Source organism: Trichechus manatus, unplaced genomic scaffold (assembly GCF_000243295.1).
Source record: "Trichechus manatus latirostris isolate Lorelei unplaced genomic scaffold, TriManLat1.0 scaffold00029, whole genome shotgun sequence".
NCBI classification, from domain to species: domain Eukaryota; kingdom Metazoa; phylum Chordata; class Mammalia; order Sirenia; family Trichechidae; genus Trichechus; species Trichechus manatus.
Window position 1 is genome coordinate 17,420,458 of NW_004443965.1, and position 15,537 is coordinate 17,435,994.

A 15,537-nucleotide genomic window follows, 5' to 3' on the forward strand; every position below is an offset into this window, starting at 1 on the left:
CTTTTGGTGAAGTCTTTTGAAGAGCATAGGTGTTTGATTTTTAGAAGATCCCAGTTATCTAGCTTATCTGTTGGGTTTTGTGCCTTGTAGGTTATGGTTTGTATCCTGTTAATGCCATGTATTAAGGCCTGTAGTGTTGGTCCTATTTTTTCTTGTATGAAGTTTATAGTTTTAGGCTTTATATTCAGCTCTTTGATCCATTTTGAAGTAGTTTTTGTATACGGTGTGAGGTGGGCAAAGTATTTTTTAACCCAGGGCTGTATTTATTGACAAAGAGCGAGGAATTGAACTTTAAACCTAAACTGGTTATTTTCTTGCCTTTATATGATGTAAACAGATACTAGAAGATACTTGAAAATTATTTATGGTCTTTTCTTAAGTTATTTATCATTTATAAAGGCAAATTGTCATCCTAGCACAAATTTCAACTTATTTGAGTCCAAATTAATAATGGTTTACTGGAGTTCAGGCAGAGAAATTACCTAAGAACTCATCTTTCTTAGACTTATATGTTGGTGTTACAGACCCAGCAGTTACGGGGGTCAAATCGCCATTTTCAAACAGTAAAGACGGTGTTTATTTGCATTTATTATCTTGGTCCCAAACACTTAGTATTTTAAAGAGATTTTACTATGATATAATTTTGGAACGGTCTGTCAGATGGAATGACTAAAAAGTAATTTAAGGTTTTACAACCTAAATTTTTTTTTCCATGGCAGAATAAAGTAATTTGTCTAACAAAGTTGATTCAATATATTAAATCAGTTTTTGTTAACCTAAAATATGTATGTTTTTAAAGTAATTTAAAATGCACATGTTCCCTTTCCAAATGTTAGGTACTGGAGTGTGGAGTTTGTGAAGATGTCTTTTCTTTGCAAGGAGACAAAGTTCCTCGTCTTCTGCTTTGTGGCCACACAGTCTGCCATGACTGCCTCACCCGTCTACCTCTTCATGGAAGAGCCATCCGTTGCCCCTTTGATCGACAAGTGACAGACCTAGGTAGGAAAATATACATGTGTGTATTTAAGATTTAAAAATGTTCATGTAATGCAAATGTCTTAGTTAACAGTTTTTTCCACTTGGTATTTAAAGTAATAAAATTACAAAGAGATTTCAGAAAGCCTGGGTTTCTATTAAGGTCAATAGTCTTATAAACTAGCCCAATCTTACTTACTAATTTTACTTCATCTTCTAAGATATTTATTTTCAATACTTGCGTAAAAATGGCATGGGGGCAGTGTCTGACCTCCTGTCACTTCACGAGGGGGCAGAGGGCAGGAAAGAGAATCAAGATCAACAGCCCAAGGCTGATTCCCATGAGGCGGAGGTCAGACCTGCCTCCTCTCTCTGCTATCTTTTCCAGTTCTGACACCAACCTTTCCTTCCACAGCACTCTTTACTTCTCTGCTGGGTTTGATAATTCATTGCAGTGGCCACACAGAAATCACAGACAATACTCAGATTATGGGGTTTATTAGGGAAGTAACAAGTTACAGTTCAGGCTCAGGAACACTCAGGATACAGTTCTTCCATCAGACAGCCTCTTTTTAGCTGTGCTTATGGGCACATCTCTCTCTGGCCCTAGGCCTCTGCCCTGTTCAGGCAAATGTTAAAAGCTCTTTTAGCCTCTGCCAATAAGGGCCCAGAGGCACCTCACTCCACCAGTAAGCTTTGGTCCAAAGGCACTCAGCTTTCTCGCTCCATGGGCCAGGAAGCCCACTTCATGGTCTCCTGCCGGTCTCTCCTGCCATCACTTCTTTGCCACCACACATCTCTCTCACCTTCTCCTGGGCCCAGGAGCTTCTTAGTGCAGAGATCCTGGGTCCAAAGGACACACTCTCTGCTCCTGGCTGTTCTTTCTTAGTGGCTTAGTGGTGGGGAATTCTCTGCTCTGGAATTGGCTCTATTTTAAGGGAAAACTGACCAGTTTCCTTGGCGGGCCACAGTTTCCTTATCTGCACAGCCCCGCCCAGTCACCTGGGTGAGAGTTAAAAGACCATGGCGAGAAAGGCCACAAAGGCAGTCCATCACACTGCAACTTGTATGTGAAGAACTTTAAGACACCTGAAAAAACATGTTACTTATTCAAAGAAATACGAATATTTATCACAGAGTAAATCATTTTCCTAAAGCCATTAATCCAGTAAAACAACGTTTTCTTTATAAATGAATAAGCCAATAATGAAAACACAGATAATTTGAGTCTCAGCATGTTTTTGTGTACTCACTTGAAAGGCAGAAATGTTTGTCGCTTTTGATACTTATCTCATATTTCCTGTTAAAATATGAGGTTAAAGGTATTGTGGATCTTTTTCACTTTCCAGCATACTTTTAAAACATCACTTCATATATTTCAAAATTAGTTATTACCTTGGAATATCAGATTTGGAAATAACAACGTGTTAACATTTGAACGATTATTTTACAAACAGTATATAAGTTCTGTAAGTTTCCTCTTTTTGATAAGGAATTTTTCTCCAAAATAGGTGTTTTTAAGATTGCCATTTTCTTCAGGTTTGTAGCACTATTGTTTTAAGACTGCTTTAATATGTTCATGCTGTATGTCAAGTGGAACACATTCAGAATAATTTATCTACCAAAAAAAGGAAATGAGTATCCAGATATTTAGACTGGAAAACTTTAAAGTGATAAGAAACCTTGTTTTAAAATGTTTTCTTGTAGAGAATAGCATTTCTTAAAGGTTTGGTGGTATTTGATGTAAATAAGTAGCGCACCCAGTTTGCCTAACTAATATGGGACAGTGATAGTATTATTATGGATAATATTAACTTATTATTAGCCAAGAAATAATGGGTGGAAGAAGATGTCTTTATTTTGAGATTCTTTTATTTGGACTTTTATTCTGTAAGATATGATGCAATTTTCCTTATATAAGACTACATTTATAGAAATGGTAACTTTTGCAATGAATGATAGACTTTTTTTTTTAGTGCTTTTTTGAAAGGGCATTGCACCTTCTATACATTAATATCACAATGTGGGTTGTTGCTACACTCAACTTTTAGTTAAAACTAGGAATTTATGACAGAGCATGGTTAGTCATATCCTATATTGAAATCAAACTTGACTGCTATTGAATTATTGACATTAGAACAAACAAACAAATCTGCCTTGGTTATAGATTGTAAGTAATATAGCTTGTAGGTTAGATTTTTATTGTGATTCTAGCCTGTGGAATATATGTTAGTGACCCTTAGTATAGTCAGATCATTCTTTTTTAATCTATCTTTAAATTGTATTATGGGAGTAATATATATGCATTGTGGGAAATTTGAAAATACAGAAAAGTATAAAGAAGGAAAAAATCATTTGTAATTCCTCTTCTAGAGAATAAAACCACTGTTAATGTGAGAGATCATAATCAGAATTCTCGTCTAGTCCAAGAAGAGTGTCAGTAGTTATTTGTGGTAGTTGCTAGTATTGTTCACCGATAATTCTGGTTCCCCTCTTCTGTCCACATGATAACATTACACTTTCTTGCCTTATAGTTAGATATAATTCCGTGATTTCCTTTTAAACAGTGAAATGTGAGCAAAAGTGAAGTGGTCACCACCTCGTCATTTAAGTTGAGGTTTATGGTTGTTTGCCATAAATCCTTCTCCCTGCTTCTGTGACTGGAGATGGTGCAGGTGGCTGGAGGCTCAGCGGTCTTTGTCCCTGAGAGAGTATAGTAGGAAACAGAGCCTCTCTTGCTTCTTTTCCAGCTCCCTGAGATGTTGCATGATCAAAAAATAAATCTTTGTTGGTATTTCAAGCCACTGAGATTATAGAGTTGTTCTGACAGTTATAGAAGTATTAAGTCATATACTAGGCAGTAGATAGATACTGCTAGGAGTTTATGTGTATGTTAATTATATAATGATTAGATATTTGGGAAATTATCAAGACCATAGTTTTAAATAAAGGACTCATTTAGTATACTTCTTAACCTTTATAAAAATAGAGTGGCTAGAACTCAGTTATAGAATATGTGCAAAAAATTAAAACTTAAGGAGAAAGCCTTTTTCAATGGCAAGGCTGAAGAGAAATACTGGTGGGCTTCAAGAGGATACTTGGGAAAGGAGGTCAAAGAAGCCAGAGAGGAGGATAGACATTTGGCCTAATTTGAGGTTTTTTTTGGAGAACCACAAGAAGAAATGGCTTCCTCTTTTAGAAAAGAGGAGCCAGGACAAAGGGGATCCCTGCAGCCAATGGCCTTTTCATCCTTTTATGTATTCATTTGACAAACATGTATTAGGTAGCAGCTATGTGTCAAATGGAACTTGTTGCTTCTGCTCACTATCTAACAGACAGATATTCCTTCTAACTACTGAAGGATCTTGCTTTTATTTATACGTTCTGGAAAGATATGTGCGTGTGTGTGTGTGTGCGCGCATGTGCGTGCATACATGTGTGCATGCAGTTGCGCATACACACACTTATCTGGACTTGTGTGGTGAGTTTTGGGGAAGAGAAGCATTGGTCCTTATTCAGAATTGCCTAGAGTTTTATCTACCTATTAAGGATTGTTGTCTTGCTTTGGTATGAGGCTCTGTATATTTGTGTGATAAGGAGTTGAATCATTTACTACTACAGATTAGAGAAAGGGTGGAGAAAATATTATCTTTAGCTGTTCTAATTCCACTTTACTTAGAAATAGAGTCTTTTAGGTTGAAGTGTATCTTTAGTACCATTGTTTTCAAATATGGGTCATAACTCACTTGATCATGAAATCAATTTAATTGGTAATGAACACCATTTTAAAAAAAGAAATAGAATAAAAAATATCAGAGCATTGCACACTGTAAGGGTAAATATGTTTTCAAAAATATGCTTTGTGAAATATTTGTTTCAGTTGTGTATATGTAAGGTGTCCTGGGTTGCAATATAAAAAGTATTTTTTACTGTAAGCTGCTGTAAAATATTTGGAAGTCCATATTTTAGTATAAATAGCAAAAGTCAGTGACAAAGTATGGTTTTTAAAATTAAATGATAGAAAAATATTATAAGTTTAAGTATTTTTCTACTTGGAATGGTGAGGGGTACTTTTTTTCCAAGAGAATATTAAAAAGACAACTGTTATGACATAAAATAAAAATGGAGAAAATTTGAATTTTTAAAGTTTAGACATTATTAGTGATTAAACTGTATCACTTAGTACTGTTGAAGCATGGGGTAAAATAATTGATACTCTGTTTTGTTAAACTTAGTTTTTTTTAATATTCTAGGAGATTCAGGTGTCTGGGGATTGAAGAAAAATTTTGCTTTGTTGGAACTTTTAGAAAGACTGCAGAATGGACATATTGGTCAGTATGGAGCTGCAGAAGAAGCCATTGGGATATCTGGAGAGGTATTGATTGAACTTGGTGAAATATTTATAAACTTGATTTTTTCTTTTAAAATATTTACCATTATAAGCACAGTATATAACTGCACTTAATACAGCAGGCATATTTCTAGAAACGTACCTTTTCATAACATTACATTACATTTCTGAAGGCAACAATATTCCCAAGAGAGCAAAAGTAAATCTAAAACTTAAATTCTCTGAAAATGCTATGCCAAATTATATTTTGTGTGTAATGTGTTCTCCTTGTGTCAGTTCTATCAAAGGATAAAGTGAAAGAATAAAAATATTATGGAAGAGTAGAAAGAATGTGGAAGCTACATTAGAGGATGTAAAAGAAAATTGGTCAACAGCAAAGCACAAGGAAAGAATTAACAGGACCTCCAACTTGAATAATATAACTCTCTCTGGAAGACTATGAAAGAGGCCGTTTATAGTAGAGACAAAAACACTTTAAAGGTAGTAGTAGCTGCTGAGGGAATTACTGCTATTAAATATCTTCAAGAAAGGGTTAAATTACATGTAACATGTATTTTCTTTATATGAAAAGGCAGATGTCTAGTAAATATTAGAAAGAAATCCATTCACATGGGTTAAAATACATTTCTGACACTTAACGTATTGTCTGCATAGCTCATGTAATAGAGAACATGGCTTTCTTAGATAGTTCTGGTTATAAGAATGATTTTAATAAATAGTTAATGATTTTGGTGATTAACTTTAAAACCATATGTTTAATATCAAAGAAAAGAAAGATTTGTTTCCACTTTTCCTTTATTAGATGATGATTTCTTTATTTTAAAAGTGAATCAGTGAGAATAGGGGTGGGCGTAAGGCAGATGACCGAAGACCAGACGAGTTGTGGAATGACATCAAGGACATCATCCATGAAGAAAGCAACAGGTCATAAAAAGACAGGAAAGGAAGAAAAGACCAAAATGGGTATCAGAAAAGACTCCGAAACTTGCTATTGTAACGCAGAGTAGCTAAAGCAGATGGAAGAAATGATGAAGTAAAAGAGCTGAACAGAAGATTTTAAAGGGCACCTCAAGAAGACAAACTAAAGTATTATAATGAAATATGCAAAGATCTGGGGTTCGCAAATCAAAATGAAAGAACAAGCCCAGCATTTCTCAGCCTGAAACACCTTAAGAAAAGATTCAAGCCTTGAGTTGCAATATTGAAGGCTTCTATGGGGAAAACGTTGAATGACACAAGAAACATCGAAAGAAGATGGAAGTAATACACCAAGTCACTGTACCAAAAAGAATTGGTCGACGTTCAGCCATTCCAGGAGGTTGCATGTGGTCAAGAACCGATGGTCCTGAAGAAATAAGTCCAAACTGCATTGAAGGCATTGGCGAAAGACAAGGCTTCAGGAATTGACAGAATACCAATTGAGATGTTTCAACAAATGGATGCAGTGCTGGAGGTGCTCACTTGTCTATGCCAAGAAATTTGGAAGAAAACTACCTGGCCAACCAACTGGAAGAGATCTATATTTGTGCCCATTCCATAGAAAGATGATCCAACAGAATTCAGAAATTATCGAACAATATCAATGTCAAGGAAAATTTTGCTGAAGATCTTTCAAAAATATTGAAGTTGTCAAAGATTTCATTTTACTTGGATCCACAATCAATACCCAGGGAAGCAGGAGTCAAGAAATCAAACAACACATTGCATCAGGCAAATATGCTGCAAAAGATCCCTTTAAATAAAGTGTTAAGAAGCAAAGATGTCATTTTGAGGACTAAGGTGCACCTGACCCAAGCCATGGTGTTTTCAGTTGCCTCATATGCATGTGAAAGCTGGAGAATGAATAAGGGAAGACTGAAGAAGAGTTGATGCCTTTGAATTATGATGTTGGCAAAGAATATTGAACAATACCATGGACTGCTAGAAGAACAAACAAGTCTGTCTTGGAAGAAGTACAGCCAGGGTGCTCTTTGGAAGCAAGAATGGCAAGCCTTCATCTCATGTGCTTTGGACATGTTATCAGGAGGGACCAGTCCCTGGAGAAGGACATCATACTTGGTATAATAGAGAGTTAGCAAAAAAGGAGGAAGACCCTCAGCGAGATGGATTGACACAGTGGCTGCAACAGTGGGTCAAGCATAACAACAATTGTAAGGATGGCGCAGGACCAGGCAGTGTTTTGTTCTGTTGTACATAGAGTTGCTATGAGTCGGAACTGACTTGACAACACCTAGAAATAACAGTGCAAAATGGGGAGCCCTGGTGGCACATGAATTAAGTGCTTGGCTGCTAACCAAAAGGTTGGCTGTTAGAACCCACCATCCACTCTACAGGAAGAAGATGTGGCAGTCTGCTTCTGTAAAGATTTACAACATTGGAAATCATATGGGGCAGTTCTACTCTCTCTTGTAGGATTGCTATGAGTTGGAATTGACTCGATGGCAATGTGTTTGGTTTGGTTTTGGTTTAAGGCAAAATGACAGCATAAGCATCTGAACATTCACATCCTCTCACAACAAAAACAGAAATAAGGTAAACAATGTGGTGGAACTAACAGACTCAGAACTCTGGAAACCAGTCAAAGAATTACTGTATCTAAGGGCAACATGGTAGGAAAGCATGTGGCTTTATTATATACACTCTACCCTCTCTCCTGCCTCTGCAGCAGTGGGGGCTGCGACAGACCTATTGCACCCTTCTGTGAACTGGGAACCATGCTCTCCTTTGGTACAGGAATGTGGGGAATAGACTTAACTTTTGCTGGTGAACTGTTGTGTGTTATTTTTTATATCTGTCTAGGGACTGCTGGAAGAGCTGAGGAGGTGCAGTCATTATGGAATAGCTAGCCTTTGTGCTACCGCAGGATTGGGGGAAGCAGCAAGTCAGCTACAGGCTGAACCTCTCTGATTCAGCTGGAAATAATTAGTGTAATGGTTGCAAACAATAGGCTTCCAAGGGCTGTAGGAGAAGGGCTGGTGTGAGAGTTTCTTGCAAAAGTTAGAACTTTAAAAACAGTATAATTAGGCAAAATGGTGGATTAGGAAGTTCTAAAGGTCCTTCCCTCCCCCAAATCATCTATTGCTTAGGAAAGAGCTCTTGGAACTAACTCTTTTGGGACTCTAGAAACAGATCAGACATTTAACTCAACCTGCAAAGTGTTTGATGAAGGGATAAGTTAATGATGTTTCCTAGGTGAATTGTGTACTGAGCAGCTGGCTGGTGCCAGAGCAGGCAGTGTGGACCTTATCCCCATTGTTTTGGGGATTGCACAGTTTGTGCAAATGACTTGGTCAGGGGACACCCTGAAAGGCCCAGGTGATTGTGGAGATTTTGGTTCTTTCTTGGCATCATGTTTCTGTCAGCAGATCCAAAGGGCCAGAGCATCCTCTAGTGGAATTAGTCATGCCACTGACTGAATGTAGAGATACGAGACTTGAAACACACTTTCCAAAAAGCTTGGAAAAGGCACTAAACAGTTGACTACAGCCTACATAAAGTAATAACAGCAGTCTCTGAGGAGTGGGAGAATCAGATACTGTCTGTATTCTGCTGTTTATTTTTCTCCTTCTTGAAAACACTAGGCGGACTTGGGCTCTGGATCAGAGTCCTTGATATCCACACATTTTGGAGGGCGCTTGTTTCAGCAGTAGTTAGAAGTTGCTAAGAAGATGGACTATTACAGCCATCATTGATTAGGGGGAAAATACACACACAATTGCAATCCTTGGGGAAGGAAAAAAATTTGTGTTCCAGAGTTACCATAGTAAATATTCAAATGCCAGTTTCAGCAAAAAATTACAAGGCATAAAAAGAAACAGAAAAGGATAACCCAGCTGAAAGAACAATATGAAGAGACAGAAATTAGCCCTATGGAAGCCCAGATAATGGGAAAAATGTTGTTGCTGTTGGTTGCTGTGAAGTTGTTTATGATTCATGGTGACTCCATGTGTTCAAAGTAGAACTGCTGCATAGGGTTTTCAACGCTGTGACCTTTCAGAAACAGATAACTGGGCCTGTCGTCCAAGGTGCTTATGGATGGGTTTGAACTAGCAACCTTTCAGCTAGTAGTCGAGTGCTTAACCATTTGTACCACCTAGAGACCTATGGGCAAAATAGAGGACTTTAAAAAAGCAATAGTCTCAAAAACTGAAGGAAAACATGGACAGTGAACTAAAGGAAATCAAGAAACAAAATGAGAATTTTAGTAAGGAAATACTTAATTTCAAAAAGAACCAAACAAATGTTGGAACTGAAGAACATAATAATGAGAATAAATTTATGAGAGGGATCAAACAATACATTGAGCTAGCAAAAGAAAGAATAAATGAACTAGAGGACAAGGCAATTTAAATTATTAAGTTTCAGTAAACAGGAGAAAAGAATAAAGAGAAATGAGCAAAGCCAAGTGAAATTCTGGGAAACCATCAACTGAACCAACGTACGTATCATGGGAAACCCAAAAGGTGAAGAAAGAAAGTGACAGAAAGAATATTCATAGAAATAATGGCAGAAAACTTTCCAGATTTGTTGAAGGACTTGAATCTGCAAATCGAGGAAGCTCAACGAACTCCACGTAGAATAAACTCAAAAAGGCCCACACCAAGACACATTATAATCAAAACTCTTGGAAACCAAGGATAGAGAATCCTGAAAAACGAGAGAAGCAAAATGTCACGTATATGGCATCTTCAAGATTAAATGCTGATCTTGCCCCAGAAACTTCGGAGGCCAGAAGCAGTGGAATCAGAAAAAAGAACTGTCAACCAAGAATTATTTATCTAGCAAAACTGTCCTTCAAAACAAGGGTGAAATTAAGTTATTCCCAGATAAACAAAAGCTGAGGGAATTTGTTATAACCATACCTGCCTTGCAAGAAATGTTAAAGGGAGTTCTTCAGATAGAAAGGAAAGGCTACTAGGCAGCTACTTGAATTCGCACATAGGGAAAAATAGATCTCCAATAAAGATAATGTCATGGGCCAGTTTTATTGTATTTTCAGTTAGTAACTTTAGTTATTATGTTCTACAAGCTTTATAATGTTGAATGCATACGAGATAGTATAAATTTATGTTAATGGGCACATGAGGTATAAAGAAGTAATGGGTAATAACAACAGAGATGGGGGGGGTAGCGATACAGGAATAGTTTTTGACTTACTTAAGTTAACTTTGTATGAAGTTAAACTGGGTTGTTAAAAATCTAAGATGTTAAATGTAACCTTCATGGTAACTACAAAGAAAATATCTAAAAAATATACACAAAAAGTAAAAAGAAGGAAATCAAAAGGGTTCAATACCAAAAAAACCATCTAAACACAAATGATGACAGTATTGGAGGGAAATGAAGGACAAAGAAAGCCTAAGACACACAAAAAACAATTAGCAAAGAGATAGAAGTAAGTCCTTCCTTATCAGTAATTACCTTAAACGTAAATGATTAAACACTCTAAGCAAAACGCAGAGAGTGGCAGAATGGATTTAAAAAAAAAACATAGCTCATTCATATGCTGCCTGCAAGAGGCACATCTTAGGTGCAAAGACACGAACAGGCTGAAAGGAAAGGATGGTAATGAATAAGCCATGCAAATAGTAAACAGAAGTGAGCTAATATGGTCATACTGATATCAGACAAAATAGAGTTTGAGTCAAAATTTGTTGTAAGAGACAAAGAAGAATCTTGTATAATGATAAAAGCGTCAGTTCATCAAAAAGATACAATAATTATGAAAATACATATACACCTAACAACAGAACAAGATGCTTTGGAGGCACAGTGGTTAAGTGCTTGGCTGCTCACTGAAAGGTCAGCAGTTTGAACTCACCAGCCACTCCACAGGAGACAGATGTGGCCGTCTGCTTCTGTAAAGACTACAGCTTTGGAAACTCTATGGGGCAGTTCTTCTCTGTCCTATAGGGTCACTATGAGTTGGAATTGACTTGACGGCAGTGGATTTTTTTGTTTTTTGGTTTAACATCAGAACCCCAAAATACATGAAGTAAACACTGACAGAATTAAAGGGAGTAATAGACAGTTCTACAATAATAGTTGCAGACTTCAGTATACCAGTTTCAATATTGGACAGACCATTTACAAAGAATGTTATTAAGGAAATAGAGGACTTGAACAACACTGTAAACTAACTACACCTTATAGACATATGTAGAGCACTCCAACCAACAACAGAACAATACACATTCTCCAGTGCACATCAGTCATTCTCTGGGATAGACCATATGCTAGATAACAGAACAAGTCTCAATAAAATTAAAGCAGTTGAAATCATACAAAGTATCTTTCTCAACAAGGGAATGAAACTAGAAATAAATAGCAGAAAGGTAACTGGAAAATACATAAATATGTGGAAAAGAAAACCAAATGCTATTAAATAACCAATGAGTCAAGGAAGAAATGAACAGAAAAATCAGAAAATATTTAGTTAAATGAAAATAAAAGCACAGCATACTAAAACCTGTGTGTTGCAGTCAAGGCATTGCTCAAAAGAAAATTTATAACAGTAAATGCCTACTGTCTTAGTCATCTAGTGCTGCTATAACAGAAATACCATAAGTGGATGGCTTTAACAAACAGAAATTTATTCTCTCACAGTCTGGTAGTTTACAAGTCCAAATTCAGGATGTCAGCTCCAGGGAAAGGCTTTCTCTTTTGGCTCTGGAGGAAGGTCCTTGTTATCAATCTTCCCCTGGTCTAGGAGCTTCTCCACACAGGAACCACAGGTCCTTGTGATGCATCAGTCTTACCTTGGTCTGTAAGCATCTCAGCACAGGAACCTCAGGTCCAAAGGACGTGCTCTGCTCTGGCACTGGTTTCTTGGTGCTGTGAGGTCCCCTGTCTCTGTGCTCGCTTCTTTCTTTTGTATCTCAAAAGAGATTGGCTTAAGACACTATTTCATCTTGTTGATCTCATCAATATAACTACCACTAATCCATCTCATTACATCATAGTTGTAGGATTTACAACACATAGGGAAATCACATCAGAAGACAGAATAGTAGAAAATCATGCAATACTGGGAATCATGACCTAGCCAAGTTGACAGACACTTTTTGGGGACACAATTCAATCTATGACATCTACATTAAAAAAGAAGAAAAATCTCAAATCAATAGCCCAAGTCTACAACTGAGGACCTAAAAAAAGAAGACGAAACAGCCTAAAGCTACGAGAAGAAAGAAATAACAAAGATCAGAGCAGAAATAAGTGAAATAGAGAATTAAAAAACAATAGAGAATGAACAAAACCAGAAGTTGGTTCTTTGAAAAGATAAATAAAATCGACAAACCTTTAGCTAGGCTGACAAAGAGAAAGGGAAGATGCAAATAACTAAAATAAATGAAAGTGGAGACAATAAAGCTAACCCAAACTTAGGTGAAATGGACGTCACAGTACCACAAACTGACAGGTTGGGGGTAGAAACACATAATCTGTCTAAATTGACTCGAGAAGAAATAAAAAATCTCAATAGATCCATAAAAAGAGAAGAGATTGAATCAGTTATCAAAGACTCCCCACCCCCCCACCAAAAAAAAAAAAAAAAAAAAACTGAGACCAGATGGTTTCACTGAGGAATTCTACAAGATATGTAAAAAAGAATTGACACCAATCCTTTGCAAACTCTTCCAAAAAATAGAAGAGGAGGGAATATTTCCTAACTCATTCTATGAGGCTAGTATTATTCTGATATCAAAGCCAAACAAATACATCAGAAGAAAACAAAACTACAGACCAATATCTCTTGTGAATATAAGTGCAAAATTCCTCAACAAAATATTAGCAATCCAAATCCAACATCATATTAAAAGAATTATACACCATAACCAAATTGGATTTATTCCAGGAATGCATGGGTGGTTCAATATTAGAAAATCAATCAATGTAATATATCACATTATTAGAGCAAAGGAAAGGAACCACGTCATTATCTCAGTCTATGCAGAAAAGGCATTTGATAAAATCCAGCATCCTTTGATGGTAAAAACACTTAACAAGCTAGAAGTAGAAGGGAAATTCCTCAGTATGATTAAGGGCATGTCATAGATTGAATTGTGTCCCCCCAGAATATCTGTCAACTTGGCTAGGCCATGATTCCCAGTGTTGTGTGATTTTCCACCATTTGGTCATCTGATGTGATTTTCCTATGTGTTGTAAATCCTACCTCTATGATGTTTACGAGGTGGGTTTAGCAGCAGTCCTCCAGAGCCCACAGACAAAGAAAGCCTTCCCCTGGAGCTGATGCCCTGAATTTCGACTTGTAGCCTACTAGACCATGAGAGAATAAATTTCTCTTTGTTAAAGCCATCCACTTGTGGTATTTCTGTTATAGCAGCACTAGATAACTAAAGGAGGACACTTACGAAAAACACAGTGTCAGTATCATACTCAGTGGAGAAAGGTTGAGAGCTTTCCCCTTAAGTTTGGGAAGAAGTCAAGGATGCCCACTCTCACCACTGCTAGTCAATACTGTACTGAAAGTCCAAGCCAGAGCAATAAGCCAAGAAAAAGAAGTAAAAGGTGTCCAAATTGAAAGGAAGATGTAAAACTATCCCTTTTTGTAGATGACATGATCCCAAAGAACTCACAAGGAAGCTTCTAGAGTTAATAGAGGAATCACAAGGAAGCTTCTAGAGTTAATAGAGGAATTCAGCAAAGTTTCAGGGTACAAGGTCAACACGCAAAAATCAGTTGAGTTCCTGTACATCAGCAACAAGCAATTTGAAAAGGAAATTAAGAAAACAATTCCATTTATAATAGCATCTACAAGATTAAATAGCCAGCAATAAATTTAACCAGGAATGTGAAAGACTTATACAATGAATATTGTAAAACATCGTTGGAAGAGATTAAAGAACACCTAAATAAATGGAATGACGTTCAGTGTTCATGGACTGGAAGACTTAACATTGTTAATTTGTCAGTACTACCCCAGCAATCTATAGATCCAGTACAGTTCTGATAAAAATTTGAATAGCTTTCTTTGCATAAGTGGAAAAAGTAGTCCTCAGATTTGAAAGAGATCCATATTTGTGCCCATTCCAAAGAAAGGTGATTCAGTGCAATATGGAAAGTATCGAACAATATCATTAATATCACACACAAGTAAAATTTTGCTGAAGATCATTCAAAAGCGGCTGCACATTGACAGAGAACTGCCAGAAATTCAAGCCAGATTCAGAAGACGATGTGGAAGGAGGGCTATCATTGCTCAAGTCAGATGGATCTTGGCTAAAATCAGAGAATACTAGAAAGATGTTTACCTGTGTTTTATTGACTGTGCAAAGGCGTTCGACAAATTATGGATAACATTGGGAAGAATGGGAATTTCAGAACACTTAATTGTGCTCGTGAGCAACCTGTACATAGACCAAGAGGCAGTTGTTCGAACAGAACAGTGGGATACTGTGTGGTTCAAAATGAGGAAAAGTGTGTGTCAGGGTTGTATCCTTTCGCCATATTTATTCAATCTATATGCTAAGCAAATTATCCAAGAAGGTGGACTATATGAAGAAGAACACAGCATTAATATTGGAGGAAAACTCATTAACAACCCTCAATATGCAGATGACACAGGCTTGCTTAATGAAAGAGAAGATGACTTGAAGCACTTACTGATGAAGATCAAAGACTATAGCCTTCAGCATGTATTACACCTCAACATAAAGAAAACAGAGATCCTCACAACTGGACCAATAAGCAACATCATGATAAATGGAGAAAAGATTGAAATTCTCAAGGATTTTATTTTACTTGGATCCACAACACCCATGGAAGCAGCAGTCAAGATATCAAATGATGTATTGCATTGGGCAAATCTGCTGCAAAAGACCTCTTTAAATAAAGTGTTAAAAAGCGAAGATGTCACTTTGAGGATGAAAGTGCACCATGGTGTTTTCCATCGGTTAATATGCATGTGAAAGCTGGACAGTGAATGAGGAAGACTGAAGAAGAATTGATGCCTTTGAATTATGGTGTTGGTGAAGAATATTGAATGTATCACAGACTGCCAGAGAATGAATAAATTGGTCTTGGAAGAAGTACAGCCAGAGTGCTCCTTGGAAGTGAGAATGGTGAGCCTTCGTTTCATGTACTTTGGACCTGTTATCAGGAGGGATCAGTCCCTGGAGAAGGACATCATGCTTGGTAAAATAGAGGGTCAGCGAAAGAGGAAGACCCTCAACAAGATGGATTGACATAGT

The 15,537-nt window shown here is 37.0% G+C and overlaps 1 protein-coding gene across 2 annotated transcripts in view; it reads left to right on the plus strand.

Moving 5' to 3' along the window:
- TRIM23 (tripartite motif containing 23) overlaps window positions 1-15,537 on the plus strand; it is a 46,293-nt gene that overhangs the window by 6,729 nt on the left and 24,027 nt on the right. For both annotated transcript variants that reach the window (XM_004374541.2, XM_023729597.1), the window contains exons 2-3: window positions 837-999; window positions 5,229-5,350. In XM_004374541.2, the coding sequence (XP_004374598.1) occupies window positions 837-999; window positions 5,229-5,350 (285 nt within the window). The remainder of the gene's footprint in view (window positions 1-836; window positions 1,000-5,228; window positions 5,351-15,537) is intronic.